The 18124-nt window shown below is 41.9% G+C and overlaps 1 protein-coding gene across 3 annotated transcripts in view; it reads left to right on the forward strand.

Moving 5' to 3' along the window:
* AMBRA1 (autophagy and beclin 1 regulator 1) overlaps window positions 1–18124 on the forward strand; it is a 154025-nt gene that overhangs the window by 33122 nt on the left and 102779 nt on the right. For all 3 annotated transcript variants that reach the window (XM_081163623.1, XM_081163625.1, XM_081163624.1), the window contains one exon: window positions 17248–17334. In XM_081163623.1, coding sequence (XP_081019749.1) covers window positions 17248–17334 — 87 coding nt within the window. The remainder of the gene's footprint in view (window positions 1–17247; window positions 17335–18124) is intronic.

The following is an 18124-nucleotide window of genomic DNA, read 5'->3' on the forward strand; positions in this document are numbered from 1 at the left end:
ACATGTGTAATTTGTACATGGAGACCTTAGATATTGGAGAATTCTAGATATAAGGGTATTGGTTTCTCCCACTTTATGGTGGTTGTTCTCTATCTTAACTTAATCACCATCAGCAAATAATAATTGTAAAGAGGCCAATGGAGCTATTGGACACTAGCCTGAACACCAGATACTTACTCATTGCATTCCCTCTTCAGATTTACTTGTGGCTTATGCATTACTTGTGCTCACATGTTGCTTACCCACATTCCTACTCCAATGCAGTAAACAAACTAATACTACAGGGTGAGTCCTTTAAAAGATGCCCCGTGGATACAGAGTACACATGTTCCACTGGGCCTCTTGGTAAGGAAGGATTCACAATTTGAAAGTCTGTCAAGAATGTAGAGTGACACCTTCCCCAAGCCAATGGCCTCTGAATGTTTTGGATTGCAACTCCCATCACCCCCCAACCAGCATGGCTGTGGCTAATGGAAGTTGTGGCTGATGGAAGCCACCAGGCTGGGGAAGGTTGATGCAGAACATTTCACATAATTTTTTTAAAAAGCGAATAAGCATCAGTCTTCATCACAAAGAATTAGGGAAATGGTCCTTTGTCCACCCCCAATTGTGTTATAACAACTTCTTATAGAAGAAAGATAGGCTTGTATTATTCGCAATTGTTCCTTTTTGACTCATGGTTCTGTTTGAGATTTCTCTTTGCGCAATCTTTTCTGCACCCACTGTAGCTTCCTATTTTCGGAACACTAACGCTACTGCTATTTCACTACTTTTGCCCTTTTACTCTGATTCCTTTTGTTGTTGAAGTTTGGTGGGAGAAATACATGCTTCTTCCTCCCTCACTTTCATAATGACTAATAGAGGACTTTATGCTTCCGTGCCTGCTTCTCTCTGAGCTGTGCTATAAACCGATAAGGGAGGGGCAATATCTGAACCATTCCTGGCCTAGATGTGGTTTCATTGTTATTGTATCTAAGGTAGAAGCAGGAATCTTGTTCCTGCCACTCTGGTAATTGCTCACAGTCTGAATTGAAATTCATGGGCTTTTTTAAACAAGATGTTTGTGAAGGTTCCAAACAGCTTCCAAACATATCAAATTTTAGATTTGTGAAGACTGATTTCTCCCTTTTATCCAGTGAGAACAGGCATTTTAAAAATCAGTTTTATGCAACAGAGATAAGAAACAACCATGTACACGAAACAACTTCCTTGTTAAAAATATAGTATGTATCCACAGCAAATACTGTAATGGAGTGAATATATATGTGTACACTGCAAAAACAATATGCAGTGAACTGGAGCAATGGCCAAATGAAACAAGAATAAGATATTTTGAGGCTTGTGTTTTAGGAACGTACTCTGAAATGATCAAACACCATCTCCTCAGGCTGCAGCTGAGCATCCAAAAAGAGAGGCAAGAAAGTTGCTGTAGGTCATCTAGGAATTCTTGAAACATAGAAGTGAATGAAAAAAATCCAGTGCATTACCCTATGTGTAATAGACAGCCCCCTTGAGAGAATTAGCAGTTGAGAGGGGAGGTACTAGGTGAGATTGCAGTACCGATGAGTGTTCTTATATTCTCAGTCCAATGGGCTCTTTTATGTATCACAATACAGGAAACTCTCCGTTTGTGTGGGGGTTGTGTTCCTGGTCATTGTGTACATAAGCCCGTTCTGCTTCCGCCCTGTTCTGGGGCTGGGCTGAAAATGACGTGTGTGTTGGAGATTGCATGTGAGGAGCATGCAAAATATATACCACAAACAATAGAAGCATAATAATGCTGACACTGCACCAGGGACTATCCTGATGGGAAGTAGATTGCAAACTAACAACTGACTCTTCTAACTGAATATTGAGTACTTACTTGGTACATTGATTAAACTGTTGGATACAGGAGCTATATTTTCTCTCGTCCAAAAAGGAATGCAAGGTCAGACTTTAGTAACATCTAGTCTAACTACAGCCACCTTGTCACCTTTTTAACCCTTCTATGTGTGCTCTGCCTTGGGTCAAAGCACTAAAATACATTTCTTGGCATATTCTGTTTCTTCTAAAAAGACGCCATTTGGTAGCCCACCAGTTCACTATGGTACAGTAGTACCTCTTCGAACGTCCGCCTCGTCTAGCGTCCATTCCGGCAAATGTCCGCAGCAAACCCGGAAGTACCAGAATGGGTTACTTCCAGGTTTGCTGCTCACGCATGTACAGAAGCTCTAAACTGCGCTTCGTGTGTGTGCAGACGCGGCGCTTTACCCTGCGTCCTTTTCGGCTAGCGGCCGGGACTCCGGAACAAATCCGGGCTGCAAAACAAGGTACAACTGTACTGATTTGATATTTTGAAGAGAGGCACAGTGGATAAGGGTGGTGGTGGATTAAAATGGGCAGGATTTAATTAAGCTGTACACTTGTTTTATTTTTTTGTACCTGGCTATAAAACTTGCGCAGAGCAGCTTTTGTCTTACTGGAGCATGTTGATGTAATTATTTGCTCATTATAGAATTTTGCAATGGGGAGAGCTACAGCTTTGGGATTCAATTACCTGGGGACCTTACTCCCAGCAGGGTTCTGCCTAATGCAAAGGTGGGTGGAGATATCTGTGGCTTCACTCGATGAGTTTAAGTGGAAAAGTGATGACTTTGGCTTTCTCCAATTTAGGCATTCTGGTCTGTTGGGTAACTAATGTGCATTCTAATTATTTTTCCATATGCTTGTTTAACTGATTGCTCCAGATAGCTTTGAATCTGCAGTGATATAACTCACCCCATCCTTTCTGCATTGAACCACAGAAGGGGAATTAACACAAGACATATGCTAGTTCTCCACTATCTTAAAGAAAAATTCCAAAAGGGATCAATTTTACTCATGGTTCCTAAATCTCTCACAGCCAAGAAACATTTGTTTTATTTTTTTTCTGAATTAAAATGAGAAGTGCACTTCACTATTGCATTTGAAATGTTTTACGCTTAAGATTATGTAAAAGTAAGAATTGCCTCTTGTATACCTGTGTGTGCTGTTGTTCTTTGTATGCCTGATTGGAGGAAGACTAACATGCTGAAATACAAATAGACAGAATCTTCTGAGTGCTGGTAACTCTGGCCATTGGGAAGAGGTCCCAAAAGATCTCTCCAAACTGTGTGAATGGGTGGTAAAATGGCAAATGTAATTCAGTGTAAATGAGTGTTAAGTGATGCATGTAGGTGCAAAAAATTATTAATTTCACATATATGCTTATGGAGTCTGAAGTGGCAACGATTGACTAAGAGCAAGACCTTGGGGTTGTAGTGGATAGCTCAGTGAAGATGTCACCCCATCATAATGTCAATGCCATAATGCCATTATACACATTTATGGTGTGACTGCAACTGATCTCTTCATCTCAGAAAGGATATTGTAGACTTGAAAAAGGTTCAGAAAAGAGCAACTCAGGTGATGAAGGGGATAGAGAAACTCTTCCATTAGGAACGGTTACAGCTTTGGGGGCTTTTTACCTTAGAGAGAAGGCAAGTAAGAGGAGGCATGATAGAAGTATATAAAATTATGCATGGTATGTGTTCTCACAACACTAAAGTCCATGGATCTCCAATGACACCAAATGTAGGAAGCATCAGGGTAGACAATAGAAAGTACTTTTTCACTCTCATTTGAGACAGTGATAGCCTCCATCTAGGATGGCTTTAAAAGAGGATTAGACAAATTAGATTACCAGTGATTACTAGCTACAATTACTATACTATGCCCCCATGATGAGAGGCCATATGCATCTGAATACCAGTTGCTGGAAACTGCAGGAGGGAAGAGTACTGTTGTGCTCAGGACCTGATTGTCATCTTGTTGTCAGGACCTTTGGCATCTTGTTGGCCACTGTAAGAACAGGATGCTGGATTAGATGGGCCATTGGCCTAATCCAGCAGAGCTACTATTGTTGTTTATTTTGTTTCAATGCTACATTTAATCACAATACTTAATGTGTGTAGTGCTTTCAAGGGTTCAAAGTGCTTCACATGAATTATCTAGTTGTAATCCATACAAGAGCCTTCCAAGGTAAATCAGGATTATCTCCCATACTGCAGATGGTGGTATGGTGTGCACACTGAAGTTTAAGGCAATCTAATGATTTCATTGCAGAGGCAAAATGTGAGCTAGCTATATCCTGATTTTGCACCTCAGTCTTGTTGCTGTTATACTATTCTTATCTTTTCTATATGTTTTTATACAGTGGTACCTCGGGTTACAGACGCTTCCGATTACAGACTCTGAATTAACCCAGAAATAGTACCTCAGGTTAAGAACTTTGCTTCAGGATGAGAACAGAAATCGTGCTCCGGTGGCGTGGCAGCAGCAAGAGGCCCCATTAGCTAAAGTGGTACCTCAGGTTAAGATCAGTTTCAGGTTAAGAACAGACCTCCAGAACGAATTAAGTTCTTAACCCGAGGTACCACTGCATAGCAGTGTTTCTGTGCACCTGATAGACCTTGTAACTGTGGTATCAGTCAGAGTCCTTTTGCTCTTTGTGTGTTCAACTAATGTCTAGGTGTGAGAGCAGAGCAAGACTGAAGCTTTCTATGTAAGCCTTCAGTGTTTAGGCATTTAATCAGTAATGTATTTTTAAAAACCTTTTAATTGGGCAATTAAAGTACTTAAAAAACCCTGCAGATAGGTGCAATCTTAGAAGATGCATGCCTCCATTTACACAGAAGGGAGTATCTTTTTTCAGAGAGTGTCACCCATATTGTGATAGACACATCTAAAAACAAGGTGAGCTTTTATTATGTGTACATGGATTTTACTATATATGGATACTTTGCTTGGAGAGTGAGCTAGTTTATTAGTCTATAGGATTAAGAAGTTGCAAAATAAGCATACATTGCCCAACACAACATCTTATATTTAAGATGGCATTATTTAGTTTCTGCCCTACTTTCTGGGCATGAAGAGATGGTCTAAGATGCTACCTCCAAATATCTTGTTCTGCCAGGAAGGCCCAGTGTTGAATGCCTTTAATCTTTAAAGGTGACCGTCGGCTTTCTTGCTCCATAGCATCTCAGGCAGGTATGGAAAGACTGCTTCTTGCAGTGTTGTGAAATGGGAACTGCTTTTAAAATGACTCTCCCATGAAGAACTAAAATACTGGGAACAATGTTTATGTTGACTCCCTTTTTCCAGTTTTACCAAGGAATGGTTGTCTTGGGCTCACTGGCAATTTTACAATTTTAATTGTGTCACTTTAATATTTCACTCTGTTTGCTGTTTTTAATTCTAATCCATTCCATTGCAATTCAGATCACAGTGTTCTTGGACAAAGAGAAGCTCTCAGAAAAAATTCTTTTGAAAACTTATTAGCAGTCTAATTGGGACTTTCAGATCCTTTCTTCTGTTTTCAGCAGCAGTGTATGCTTCCAGCCCTCGAAATAACACTGAGCAGGTGCAGTGGTCTTGCAAAGCCCTTTCCACAGGTACTAATATCTGGAAGCAGACAATTTGTTGACATCGCAACAGAGAGCACTATTGAACAGACAGCAATTTATGCCTCTTGATAGTAAAAGAATTTTAAAAAGACAAAGGCTAATTTAGTAAGCCAGATCTACAGCACCTCTCACAGTGCGTAGAGTTAATCTTCATCACTGAGGCCTTGATTGACAATCTGGAGGATGCTAATGTGCAATTCTTCTGCTGAGCGGGGGAACAGAATGGAAATTGCAGTTTCTCGGATAATTGTGCTTTAGCTGTCATTTGTGACAATTTTCATGTTGTCTAGACAGCTTGCAGAGCAATTGGTTCTTGAGCCTATTGCTAGCCAGATGTAGATCTGGGCAGTCTGGCTGGGGAAAAACTTGGAATTCAAAGGGGGCACTCCTGGTGTGACATCAAACATAAAGGTAAAGGGACCCCTGACAGTTAAGTCCAGTTGCGAACAACTCTGGGGTTGCGCCGCTCAATTCACTTTACAGGCCGAGGGAGCCGGCATTTGTCCGCTACACAGACAGTTTTTCCGGGTCGTGTGGCCAGCATTACTAAGCTGCTTCTGGCGCAACGGAACACCGACACCAGAGCAGCGCATGGAAACACCATTTACCTTGCCGTTGGAGCGGTACCTATGAATCTACTTGCACTTTTTTGGGTGCTTTCAAACTGCTAGGTTGGCAGGAGCAGGGACTGAGCAACGGGAGCTCACCCCGTCGCGAGGATTCGAACCGCCAAGCTTCTGATCGGCAAGTCCTAGGCTCTGTGGTTTAACCCACAGCGCCACCCGCATCCCGTTTACTACTTTAAATTGTGTTAAATTTAAAATGGTAAGCAGTAAGTAATTTTATTCTGATTTTAATTGATTGTCCTTGGAGGATTAGGAAACATGCAGGGCATTGATGCCCTGTCCCCTGACACTAGAAAACTTATTTAGGTGTTCCTCTGGCTTCTGAGGTTTCAGTAGACATGTCTTGTATACTTTCTGGCATATCTTTATAGCATAACAGCTAGACACTCACTGGTTTGTTTTTGGGAATTCTCAGCAGAATTCTGCACCCAGTTCTACCAGTTGCGTGTCCCCCATCCCCATGCTCTGTGATTGAATACATCCCTGGCTATGTATCTCTCCTCCCTTTTGTGTTCCTTAATCTACATTTTACACTAGGCGGTATACCAGCTTTCATTTCTTATTGCAGAGGCATCAACTGGAAAGGAGTGAAGGGCCAAGCTCATCACTTGGAAGATATCCAGGGATCACACATAGCATAATTTTTCACTCTGCCACCAAAGAAAATACTGGTTTTGATGGGGGAGGTAGTTAGGTCCAGCAGCTCACTTATAATATGCTCCACATAATCCAGTCTGAATGCATCAAAATCCTTGCGCTGGTGCTCCTCCCATTTGCCTTCTCTCTACTTCAGGCCTGACATTCCTATGTACCACTACTTGCTATCCAAAATCTTCTTTCATGCCAAACAGCCCATCTCTGATGTGTCATTCCTGTCTTCAGTTTATTTGTCAGCTCGCGAAAAACATCGCTACGACCCTTTGCACACCCTTCCCACTTGATTACTACTGCTGGCAGGTTGCAAATTCAACACTCCTATACACCTGCATTATACAAATGGAATAGGCAATGTAGTAGTAGCTATTGGTAGATCAGCTTGTTTGTCCTGTGCTCTCTAGCCTTGAGGGTGTTTTGTTAACTTGTGTGGAATGAAGTAGAGGAGTTGTCTGCATTGGGGCACTGAAAAGGCTTGGTGCCCCCTCCCACCCTTTGTTTGATAGCCCTTGTGCCATGGGTAGTGTTGAGAATTCAAGCTTTATAGCAGGGTGGGAAACCTGTGGTCCTCCAGATGTTTATGCATTCCAACACCTATCGTTCCCAGCCAGCATGGCCAAGGATCAGGAATGCTGGGAGTTGTAGTCCAGCAACATTTGGAGGGCCACAGGTGCCCTCTTCCTGCTTTAGAGTACATTAAAACTGGTGTTGCTGCTTGCAGACTCCTGGAGCTGGACATATTCCAAAAGGAAATGTCTTTGTCATGCCCGGCAACACATGGGCCTTCTTAAAGCAAGGCTTGATTCTTTGAATGCTTTTGATGACTCTATTAGTGTTACAGGTCACAGAGTCTTTCAGTGTAGAAGCATCTGCATTATTGAAGCCATTTATCAGCTTTTAGGAGGTGCTCTTTAGTTTAGCTTGACCCACAACATTAGCTTTAGCCCTGAACAAATTTATTTTAACTAATAAAATGTTGGTGTTGGTTTTGGGCACAATAATAATAGTCCCTTGCAGCACTGTATATAGATGATCTGAATTCTGCAACTTAGTTTTCTCCCTGTTGAACCCTGGCATTCATGTGTCTGTTGTTCATAGCATGTCTTGGTGTCTCTTGATATTTTGTCAGGGCCCTTAACAGAAGTAAGGGCACAGAAGTTCTCTTCAAGCTGATTAAAGGAAACATTGGAAATGCATGAAGGCTTTTCTGTGTGAGTGTGAATGCAGGGGAGACAATGTTTTGTTTTGCTGGTGATACTGTCAAGTTTTCTGTGGCACCTCAACTCTATAGCCTTTACTATTAAAGAGGGGTGTGTGTGTGTGTGTGTGTGTGTGTGTGTGTGTTAAGCATTTTAGGCTACCAAGAGGAGAACATGGTGGAATTGCATGTTAGCTTTTCTGTCTCCATGGAGGGGAATCCCTTATGTATAGGGAAATATGTATAGGGAAATCTCTCAAGGAAAAGGATTTAGCCTGCTCTTCTCTGACAAGCTACTTCTGTATCTGGGGATTTTAGGATGTAGAGGAGAGACGAAGCATTCAAATAAGCACGCACCCTACCTCTGTGCATGGAAATGCTACTGTTCAGGAAAAGCTTTACTGCTTGATTCTACTGATTGTATAAATGGGCCCTCAGAGGCCAAGGGATAAGTAGGGGTTTTATTTTAGTATGTTTACATACATTTTTTATGATGATGTTTTATAAATGTTGCCCACTCTGAACCTCCAGGGATAAGCTGGGATATAAATCTAAATAAATGATAGGCTGTATCTTGAAGACTGTTGTGAAAATGAATCTTAAGCAGAATGTTTCTGTTGGAAACTCCGGGATCATTCAGTGTGCATTGTGGGGTGCTAGTTTAAAAAGTTATGCAGAGGCCCTAGGCTTGAGCTTTGTGAAGCACTCCAGAGATCATTTTGTGTTAGATGGGGAAAATGATTCAACATGACTGGTTGATAACCTGTGCTTTTGAATATTATTCAAAATGGGATTAGGTATCCAGCATTGATTAGCAACAGCATCCTTGAATTCCAGGTATTTTTAACTTCCTCAATTTCTGGATTATTCTTTCGTATCTCTACTTTTGATCCTTCACTGTATCTGATAGTACATGGTAGCTAGTCAGTTTTGGTCAGATATTTGATATGACCAGCTCTCCTTTCGTTTTAAAGAGATGTCTATATTGTGCTAAAAGCACAACAAAGGAACATTGGGACAGAAATAATTTGAGTTAAGGTGTCACAAAAGGGGGAAATGGAGGGGGGAAGATTTAACAGTTGCTGCCTTATGCTGAAATGGGAGATTGGGTGGTTGTTGTGAGGTGAGAATGATGGGGAGGGGTGGGTGCTTGTCATTAAGCAGTGCAAGCAAATGCATGTCTTCTCAGAAGTAAGCCCTACTGAATTCAATGGGGCTTACCAATGAAAGTAGAAGTAAGTTTAGTTGAAATAAGTGGTGCCTACTCATTCATAGAATTACAGTTGGTCCTCTGAGTGGGGAAGAAGATACAAGTTGACGCTAGTAAATAACTCTTAAATTGGTAGAAAACAGATTAAATTGTTAATCATATGCAAGTTTAATTAATATTTTTACTAAATCTACTACTTTTGTTAATTTTAAATTTGCTCTTAAACTCAATATATTCTCCAGAAATCTTTGTTTATTTGAAGCATGCTATCATTGAGTTAATTTTCATATAATTATATGCATCAAATTTAGATTTTGTTGTTGTTGTTGTTCAACAATTTCCCAGGTTATTTGTATTCACTATGACTCATCACTGTATTTTGGATTGTCCTGGACCTGAATACCACCATTTGGTATTCAAGTCCCAAACCAAAGTCCTGTTTGGATGCATTTTGCCTTGCCTTCTGTTGAAGTGATGATTTCATCAGTGTGTGGTGATTTAGACCCGTAACTTAGTAGCAGTTGCTAGGACATTACCATGTTCGCCTCTACAAAGCTCCATTTTATTTCAGATCATGATACAGTGGTACCTCTGGTTACGAATGCTTCAGGCTATGAACGCTTCAGGTTACGAGCTCTGCTAATCCGGAAGTAGCTGCTCCTGCTTGTGAACTTTGCCCCAGGCTGCAAACAGAAATCGCAGCAGGAGGCCCCATTAGCAAAAGCATGCCTCAGGATAAGAACAGTTTCAGCTTAAGAACGGACCTCTGGAACGAATTAAGTTTGTAACCAGAGGTACCACTGTATATTGGTATATTGTGCTGTGATGTTTAGCTGGTGATATATTGTGATATTAAAAACCAGATATTGCCCAGCCTTACTATGCACTTGTGTGCAGTAGAAAACCACATTTTGATATTTCTGTTAAGTTGAAGCATAAAATACAAACTTTTTAAACAGTACTATAGTTTTGGTGTGAAAACAAAACTGTTCTGTGGGAGTCTAGTTCACATTAATTTGCAAGTGAAGACACACAATGAGGAAGGGTAAAACTTGTTGTGAGCACATAGAAAGAAGTTTCAATTCAGCATTGTGGTTTTTGTAGCTCATAGAATATCATAAAGCTGATGTACAGTGGTACCTCGCAAGACGAATGCCTCGCAAGACAAAAAACTCGCTAGACGAAAGGTTTTTCCGTTTTCGATTTGCCTCGCAAGACAAAATTTCCCTATGGGCTTGCTTCGCAAGACGAAAACGTCTCACGGCTTTGTTTCCTTTGTCTAAAAACAAAGACATGTTTTGTTTATAAAGTTAATTTATTTTCCCTTCAATTTTTGAACTGCTCTTTACAGTATGTGTAACTTTAAAGAGCAGTTAATAAACTGTTGTTGTACCAAATTTGGCTTTGTTTCGACTTTTTTTGACCATAGGAACGCATTAATTGATTTTCAATGCATTCCTATGGGATTTCGTGCTTCGCAAGACGAAAAATTCGCTAGATGACAAAAATTGCGGAACGAATTAATTTCGTCTTGCGGGGCACCACTGTACTTAAATGACCACTGACTGACATTATGCTTTGGGTTGAAGCAGGTCTTGCTGAATTCAGTGTCACAAATTCACAGGGGTTTGAACATTAAATTTGGGAAACTCAGCAGTTGGCAAACACCTCTTCTTGAAACTTTCTAATTAATGTATTCCATTCTGTGGCATGGCCTATGAACAAGTGTCAACACATAAGATTTGTTTGTGGAATCTGCTTTTGCTTCGTCAGTAGTATTAGATGCCACAGGTCTTTAACTTTAAGCTTGACAATTAAGCTTGACAAATGCTTGATTTGCTTTTTTACAAACTACTGAAAGAAGTTTGTGAAAAAGCAAATCACAATTCCTATCAACCCGTAACCTATTGATGTTGCAGTCTTTTGCATATGTGATTTCCCTCTAGCAAGGTGCTGACTTGTGATCTCTCCTCAGTCAATTTAACAAGACAATGTGGGTTGTTCTTTAAAAATAAATATATTGTCCCCTAAGGAAAAACACATTCAGAGCTCACAAGAAATTTAAGTATGTGTTATGCAATAGATTTAGTTTGATTTTGTATAAATTCACCTGAGAGGAACTGAATTTTCAAAATAATATTTAGTGTTTCCTGGCAAAAATGGAATAGGGTTATAAATTGAAAGAAATTATCATTACTACCTATCTATAGCTATTTATTTATTTAGAATATTTCTCAATAGCTCTTCACCTGAAGATTCAAGGATAGCGTACAGAAGTGTGTTAATCATTTACAGTGGTGCCTCGCAAGACGAAAAGAATCCGTTCTGTGATTCTCTTCGCCTAGCAGTTTTTTCGTCTTGCAAAGCAAGCCCACTGACGGATTAGCGGATTAGCGCTATTAGCGGCTTTTATCGGCTTATCGGATCAGCTGATAAGCAGCTTAGCGGCTTAGAAAAAGGGGGGAAGGGGAAAAAAACCGCAGGAACTCGCAAGACATTTTCGTCTTGCGAAGCAAGCCCATAGGAGATTCGTTTTGCGAAGCACCTCCAAAACGGAAAACTCTTTCGTCTAGCGAGTTTTCCATCTTTCGAGGCATTCGTCTTGCGGGGCACCACTGTATATAGCACATGTAGACATTATTTAAAAACAAAATAAAGAGTGGGTTCAAAACAAAATTAAGGAATAGAAAAAGCAGTTCAGACTAAAATCCTATCTAAATTGAGTAAAAATTATGGCTTTATCATGCCACTGAAAATATTGTGTCTCCTTGGTATGGCATTCCAAACTTTTTGCCACTTTCACAGAAAAGGCCTCCTCATGGTATTGAAGTATACTGAAGTATTTTCAGTTGCGCCTAGCGTCATTGCAGTATAAATAATTTTGTCAGAGGTAATAGTCGTTTCTTTTCTCTGGAATGTGGAGTGTTTGTCCTTTGCCTCTGAAGGGAAACCGTTATTACTTGAAACCTTTTAGGCACAAAAATAGAAAACTGGAGCACTTTTGTAAATGAGTCATATTTTTTTCTTTCAGTGCCTTGTGAAGTTTGTCCCTTTTTTATTTTCTTTCATGTCCTATCCAATCTCAGTCTGAGCCTTAACCTGAAGCATTGTCTGCAAGTGTGATTGATGGAATTAAAACTGCTAAGGTTCTTCAGATGTCAGATTTCTTGCTTTTGTAGTAAATTCAAGAACTGATGAAATAATCCAGTGAACCTTCTCCTTGGCTCTTTGGACCTAAAGTCTGGTTGGATGCTGGGGCTGTTCTGTGAGCCTAGCTCGGTTTGCTTGCCTGGGCAAGAAATCCCTTTCCCCCTGCCAATTCTGTACATTTTACACATGTACAGTGGTGTTCATGTTCTTTGAAACCTGGACATCATCTAATGCTTCCTGTTTGTGGTATTGATTGTTAGAAGTCATGTTAATTGGGACTGGCCATCCTTTGGGGTAGAGATTACAGACCGTAGCCTCTTACAGTTCAAACAGAAACAGACTACCAAAGAAGGAGCCTTTGAGGATTGGTGCATGGTCCAGAACAGGCTTTGGTCTTCCAGATGTTGCTGAATTGCAGCTCCTATCATCCCTAACCATGGAGGGCCAAAGGTCCCTGATCCTTTATCTAGAAGGATAACTGAGATGTGAAATACAGTTCCAGACTAATTATATATTTGCAGTGGGCCATTACTTAGTTAGCATTCAAATTTTGCTTTATGCACCATGTCAGGGGCTGTGTAAGCACATAGTGCCTAGCTGAACCATGGCTTAGTGTGAACATGTGGACTACCATGGAAGAGATCGCATCTGCTTTGCTCCTCTTGGGTCCTTTTTAGTTTAGCGTAGCATGGCAACTAAGTCAAGGTTTGTTCTTGGCTACGGCTTGTGATTAAGGAAGAGAAAGTTTAACCAAAAGATGATGTTTGGACAACACATTGACTTTACTTCCTTTCTTAGTTAAAAGGACCAGGGAATTTGGTTTACTGCCTTGTGTGATCCTGGCCTGAAAGAGGCCAGGGTCATCTCTTTCAAATTACCAATATTACCTATCCTTAATATGCACAACTTGCAGACTTATCATATAGAATAAGAAAGGGGTGGGCAACCTAAGGCCCATGGGCCACAAGTGGCCCACGGGGGTCATTTAACTGGCCCATGAGTTGCCCCCGAACTGAGCCGCCCGCTTGGCGAGTCCCCGTGCGCTGCGCTAAACCAGTGCGGGGACTCGCTTCCACGGTGCTGAAAATCGCGTCTGCGCAGACGCAGATGCCAGAAATCACGAGCGCGGGCGTGGGATCCAGCCCACAGAGGGATCTCTGCTGGAGCGAACTGGCCCAAGCGAAGTAAACCTTGCCGACCCCTGGAATAAGAGAACAAGATTGAAGAAGATTGGAAAACGTTTATTGAATATACAGTGGTACCCCGCAAGACGGAAAACCCGCAAGACGAAAGGGTTTTCCGTTTTGGAGGCGCTTCGCAAAACGAATTTCCCTATGGGCTTGCATCGCAAGACGAAAGCCCATAGGGAAATGCTGGCGGTCGGGAGCAAAGACTTTCGCCCACAGCCGGCCTTCAGAAGAGGACCTCTTCTGAAGGCCGGCGGGGGGCAAAAGTCTTTGCTACCCCCCGCCTGCCTTCGCCCCCCGCCTGCCCCGGGCGATCTTAAAATGCTGGCGGGCGGGAGCGAAGCGTTCGCTGCCGACCCCCAGCATTTTAAAATCTCCAAGGGACAGCAGAGAAGTCTCTGTCCCGGGGAGATTTTAAAATGCTGGGGGTCGGGAGCGAAGCGCTGCCGACCCCCAGCATTTTAAAATCTCCCCGTGTCCCGGGAAGGTTTTAAAATGCTGGGGGTCGGGAGCGAAGCGTTAGCTGCCGACCCCCAGCATTTAAAAATCTCCCCCTGTCCCGGGGAGATTTTAAAATGCTGGGGGTCGGGAGCGAAGCGCTGCCGACCCCCAGCATTTAAAAATCTCCCTGTGTCCCGGGAAGGTTTTAAAATGCTGGGGGTCGGGAGCGAAGCGCTCCCGACCCCCAGCATTTTAAAACGCTGTTCCGAAGGGGGGGTGGGGACACCTGCCCCCGCCGCCCCACTTCGGAAAGCTGTTCCGAAGTGGGGGGGTGGGGACACCTGCCCCAGCCGCCCCACTTCGGAAAGCTGTTCCGAAGTGGGGAGGGGGGGCGGGGACACCTGCCCCCGCCGCCCCACTTCGGAAAGCTGTTCCGAAGTGGGGAGGGGGCGGGGACACCTGCCCCCGCCGCCCCACTTCGGAAAGCTGTTCCGAAGTGGGGAGGGGGGGCGGGGACACCTGCCCCCGCCGCCCCACTTCGGAAAGCTGTTCCGAAGTGGGGAGGGGGGTGGGGACACCAGCCCCAGCCGCCCCACTTCGGAAAGCTGTTCCGAAGTGGGGAGGGGGGGTGGGGACACCTGCCCCCGCCGCCCCACTTCGGAAAGCTGTTCCGAAGTGGGGAGGGGGGGCGGGGACACCTGCCCCCGCCGCCCCACTTCGGAAAGCTGTTCCGAAGTGGGGAGGGGGGCGGGGACACCTGCCCCAGCCGCCCCACTTCGGAAAGCTGTTCCGAAGTGGGGCGGGGGGCGGGAACACCTTCTGAAGGCGGGCAGGGGGCGAAAGTCTTTGTCCCCCCTGCCTGCCTTCCCAGGGGCTTTTAAATCGCCCCGGACAGCGGAGAAGTCCTCCGCTGTCCGGGGCGATTTTAAAATGCCGCCCGCCAGCATTTTAAGATCGCCCGGACAGCGGAGAAGTCCTCCGCTGTCCCAGGGTTTTTTAAAATGCTGGGGGTGGGAAGAAAAGCCCTTGTCCCCCCCCCCCCCAGCCTTCAGAAGAGGTCCGGGGGCAGACTGTCCCCGGACCTGGTCCGAAGGCGGTTTCCCTAGGAACGCATTAATTGATTTTCAATGCATTCCTATGGGAAACCGTGCATCGCAAGACGAAAAAACCGCAAGACGAAGAGACTTGCGGAACGAATTAATTTCGTCTTGCGAGGCACCACTGTATGGGAAATAATTGTGTACAGCTGAAAACGCTGGCAGCATTAAGATAAATTCAACAGTGTAAATAAGTTTTGATGGATACAGTAATGGAATACTAAATGGTATAGTTTTTGTAAAATATGCAGGGATTTATGATATGTAAAATGAACCATGGAAAGAGAAGAAGGGAAGTCAGTGATATCTTAAGGATGTAAAATAAGTATTTTAAATAGATAAACAGAAAAATTAATAAAAATTATATATACAAAATTATCTATCCTTATCCATGATAGCTGTGTGTGCAACTCACATGTAATTGAAATAATTGTATGTACATAGAATGTAGTTCTATGTGAAAGCTTTGTTCTCTAAAAGAACATGGTTGCTTTTTTCTGTTAACAGTCAGTTTCGCTGAATCATTAAACTCCAGAGACTCCTAGGTTATGTTGAGCTTGTTCATTTATGCAAATATTTGCATTTTTAATATGGCGATATGATATTAATCCAGATCCATGCTACACTATGGTCAGTTATTATGAAATCAAGAGTTCCTTATGTTTAATGGCTTATCTATCTTATCTGCCTGCCTGCCTGTCTATCTGGCTGTCTTTGCTCTCTATCTAAGGACACAGAAAGGAATGTATAATAAAATAAAACATAATAAACAAAGTACCATAAAGCAAATCTAAAGATGACTTTCCCAAGAAAGTTTCAATGAAAATCATATGGGAGGAGATGTTTACATACATACATCATTTTATTTGTATGCTGCCTTTTCATAGTTCAAACCATGCACAAGGCGGCTTGCAACATGAAAAAACACATGATTACAAACATAACAAAAGTAGTCATAAACAATAAACATAAAAACACACAATGAAATCGAACAATTTCCACATAAATCATAATAAGATCTAAAACAAAGATACAAACAATTAATATAAATAACAGCAACAACCTTCCCCTAAACAATACCCCAGCCCAAGAGTTTAATGTTTAATGTTTAATCTTAAACCTAATAAATTTAACCATTTTCCAGGTCTGACAAACCTGCTAAAGGAATGTAGCACTAAGTTAAAGTCATTAAGTGGTATACTTGTTTTCCTGATGAATTGTTTACATCAGCATAATGTTCTGCAAAAGAATGCATAAGCAGATTGCTGGTAATTTGGTTGCACAATAGATCCATCAGTCTCTAGAAGCACAACTGTGGTATTGGATCTCTCTGTTGTGCAACAATAAAGGTGAACTGTCTGCTAGCACAAGAGCACTTGCATTAGTGTATGTACAGGTAATGTTGGATGCAGCCCATAGACTTTACTTGATGTAGAACAATCCCTTTAACAGCAGCCTTGCATAATTTGTTTGTATGTCCATTATGGTATTTGGTAATTTTGGCTGGCTGGACAAAAAACAAAGTAATATTTTTTGTGATTGTTAGTGGAATACTAAATAGTTTTAAGTAATGTAAGTGGCTTACACAAAATTAACATGAATCATTGGGTGGGGTGGCAGTGGCAGCAACTATGTACACCCAACAATTCCATGTGCATTTCTTTTGCTGCCTGTTCCTGAGATGTGTATTCAGTGGAGGAACCATGGCAAATATTATTCCAACTGTGTGTGCACAGGGGAGAAAGTGTTAGATTGCAAGTGTGACTATATGTATTCCATTAATGTTTTTAATGGAACTTTAACATCTGAAACAGCCCTGTGAGGGAGTGGTATCTGGAAATTGAATATAATCTGATTTATTTCCATGCTCCCAGCCTATGTGCATTGTGTGGTAATCTGTGTTTGTTGACATTGTGCTGAAATAACCCATAGAGGATGGTACTTCATTGAATATTAGATCATAAAGGTCCTTTTTTTTTACTTGTAAGGCTCTTAATATCGTGAACAGTGAAAGAAACTGGGCCATGACTTCACTAGAAGATGAAATTAATTGAGTTCTACCATTGTTACATTGGCTATGAAGATGTGGTGGGTGGGTAAAAAAATACCAAATAATATATGGACTTTGACATTTTAATTTGAGAGAAGTCAAGAAGGTGGACACATGGGATGCTAGTAGTTTCAACTTTCCAGTTAAAGCTTTTTGTTTTCTTCCCTAGGAGGCTGCTGGAGTCTTCACTCATTTCATTATCCCGTTATGATGGGGCAGGATCTCGGGAACATCCAATCTATCCTGATCCAGCTAGGTAAGGACAGAATTGAACCCAGAGATAACTGTGTGGGCTCCTGTGAACCACAAAATAAGAGGAGTATGTGATGTTCTTTTCATTGTATTAAGGCTCTGACTCTTCCTTTTACACTACCACTCATTTAAAGAAAAAGACATACCTAGAGAGAAGAAGAGAATGCAAAGGAAAATTACTCTGTTTGTTGTCTCTCCCTTCAAGGCACACTTGTTCCATAAAGCCTTTAGCTTAAGCCATTTCCCCTTTTCCTGAAATGAGTCTGAAATGGAAACTAAGAATATATACTACTAGCATTTGTTCACATTGGTTTGTTGTTATCCTTGCCTGTCAGTTTCTTTGCTTTTCACTTCCATGTTGCAAAAAGAAGAAGAAAAAGTTTCATACTCTTTTCCAGGCCTAAAGCTGCTTCTTGTTCATAGTTACAGATGACATACCAACTATGTTGTTGCTATAAAAAACAATAGGGATTGTGTTTAAGGAACCATCTCCTGCAGTGGTCTGGACTGTGCAGAGCCTGTTTTGAATAGTGTTAGTGAAAGAGTAGAGGCATCTATAGAGCTAAATAGAGAATATGAACTCCTTATATAATGTGCAAGATAATTCTGTGATCAGAAGCACATAAGTCTTCTTAGATATCCTGCATTATTAATAGGATGGGAATGAATGATGTAGTAACAAGGAATAATGTTGATGATGACTTATTTGGATCCGAGTAAGACATGGGAATTCAGAGTGCAGAAAGGGGGGTTTGTAGAAAGCATCTTTTGAAAAAATTAAGAAATAATAAGGT

The sequence above is a fragment of the Podarcis bocagei genome, assembly GCF_964188305.1.
Source record: "Podarcis bocagei genome assembly, chromosome: 1".
In the NCBI taxonomy this organism is placed as follows: domain Eukaryota; kingdom Metazoa; phylum Chordata; class Lepidosauria; order Squamata; family Lacertidae; genus Podarcis; species Podarcis bocagei.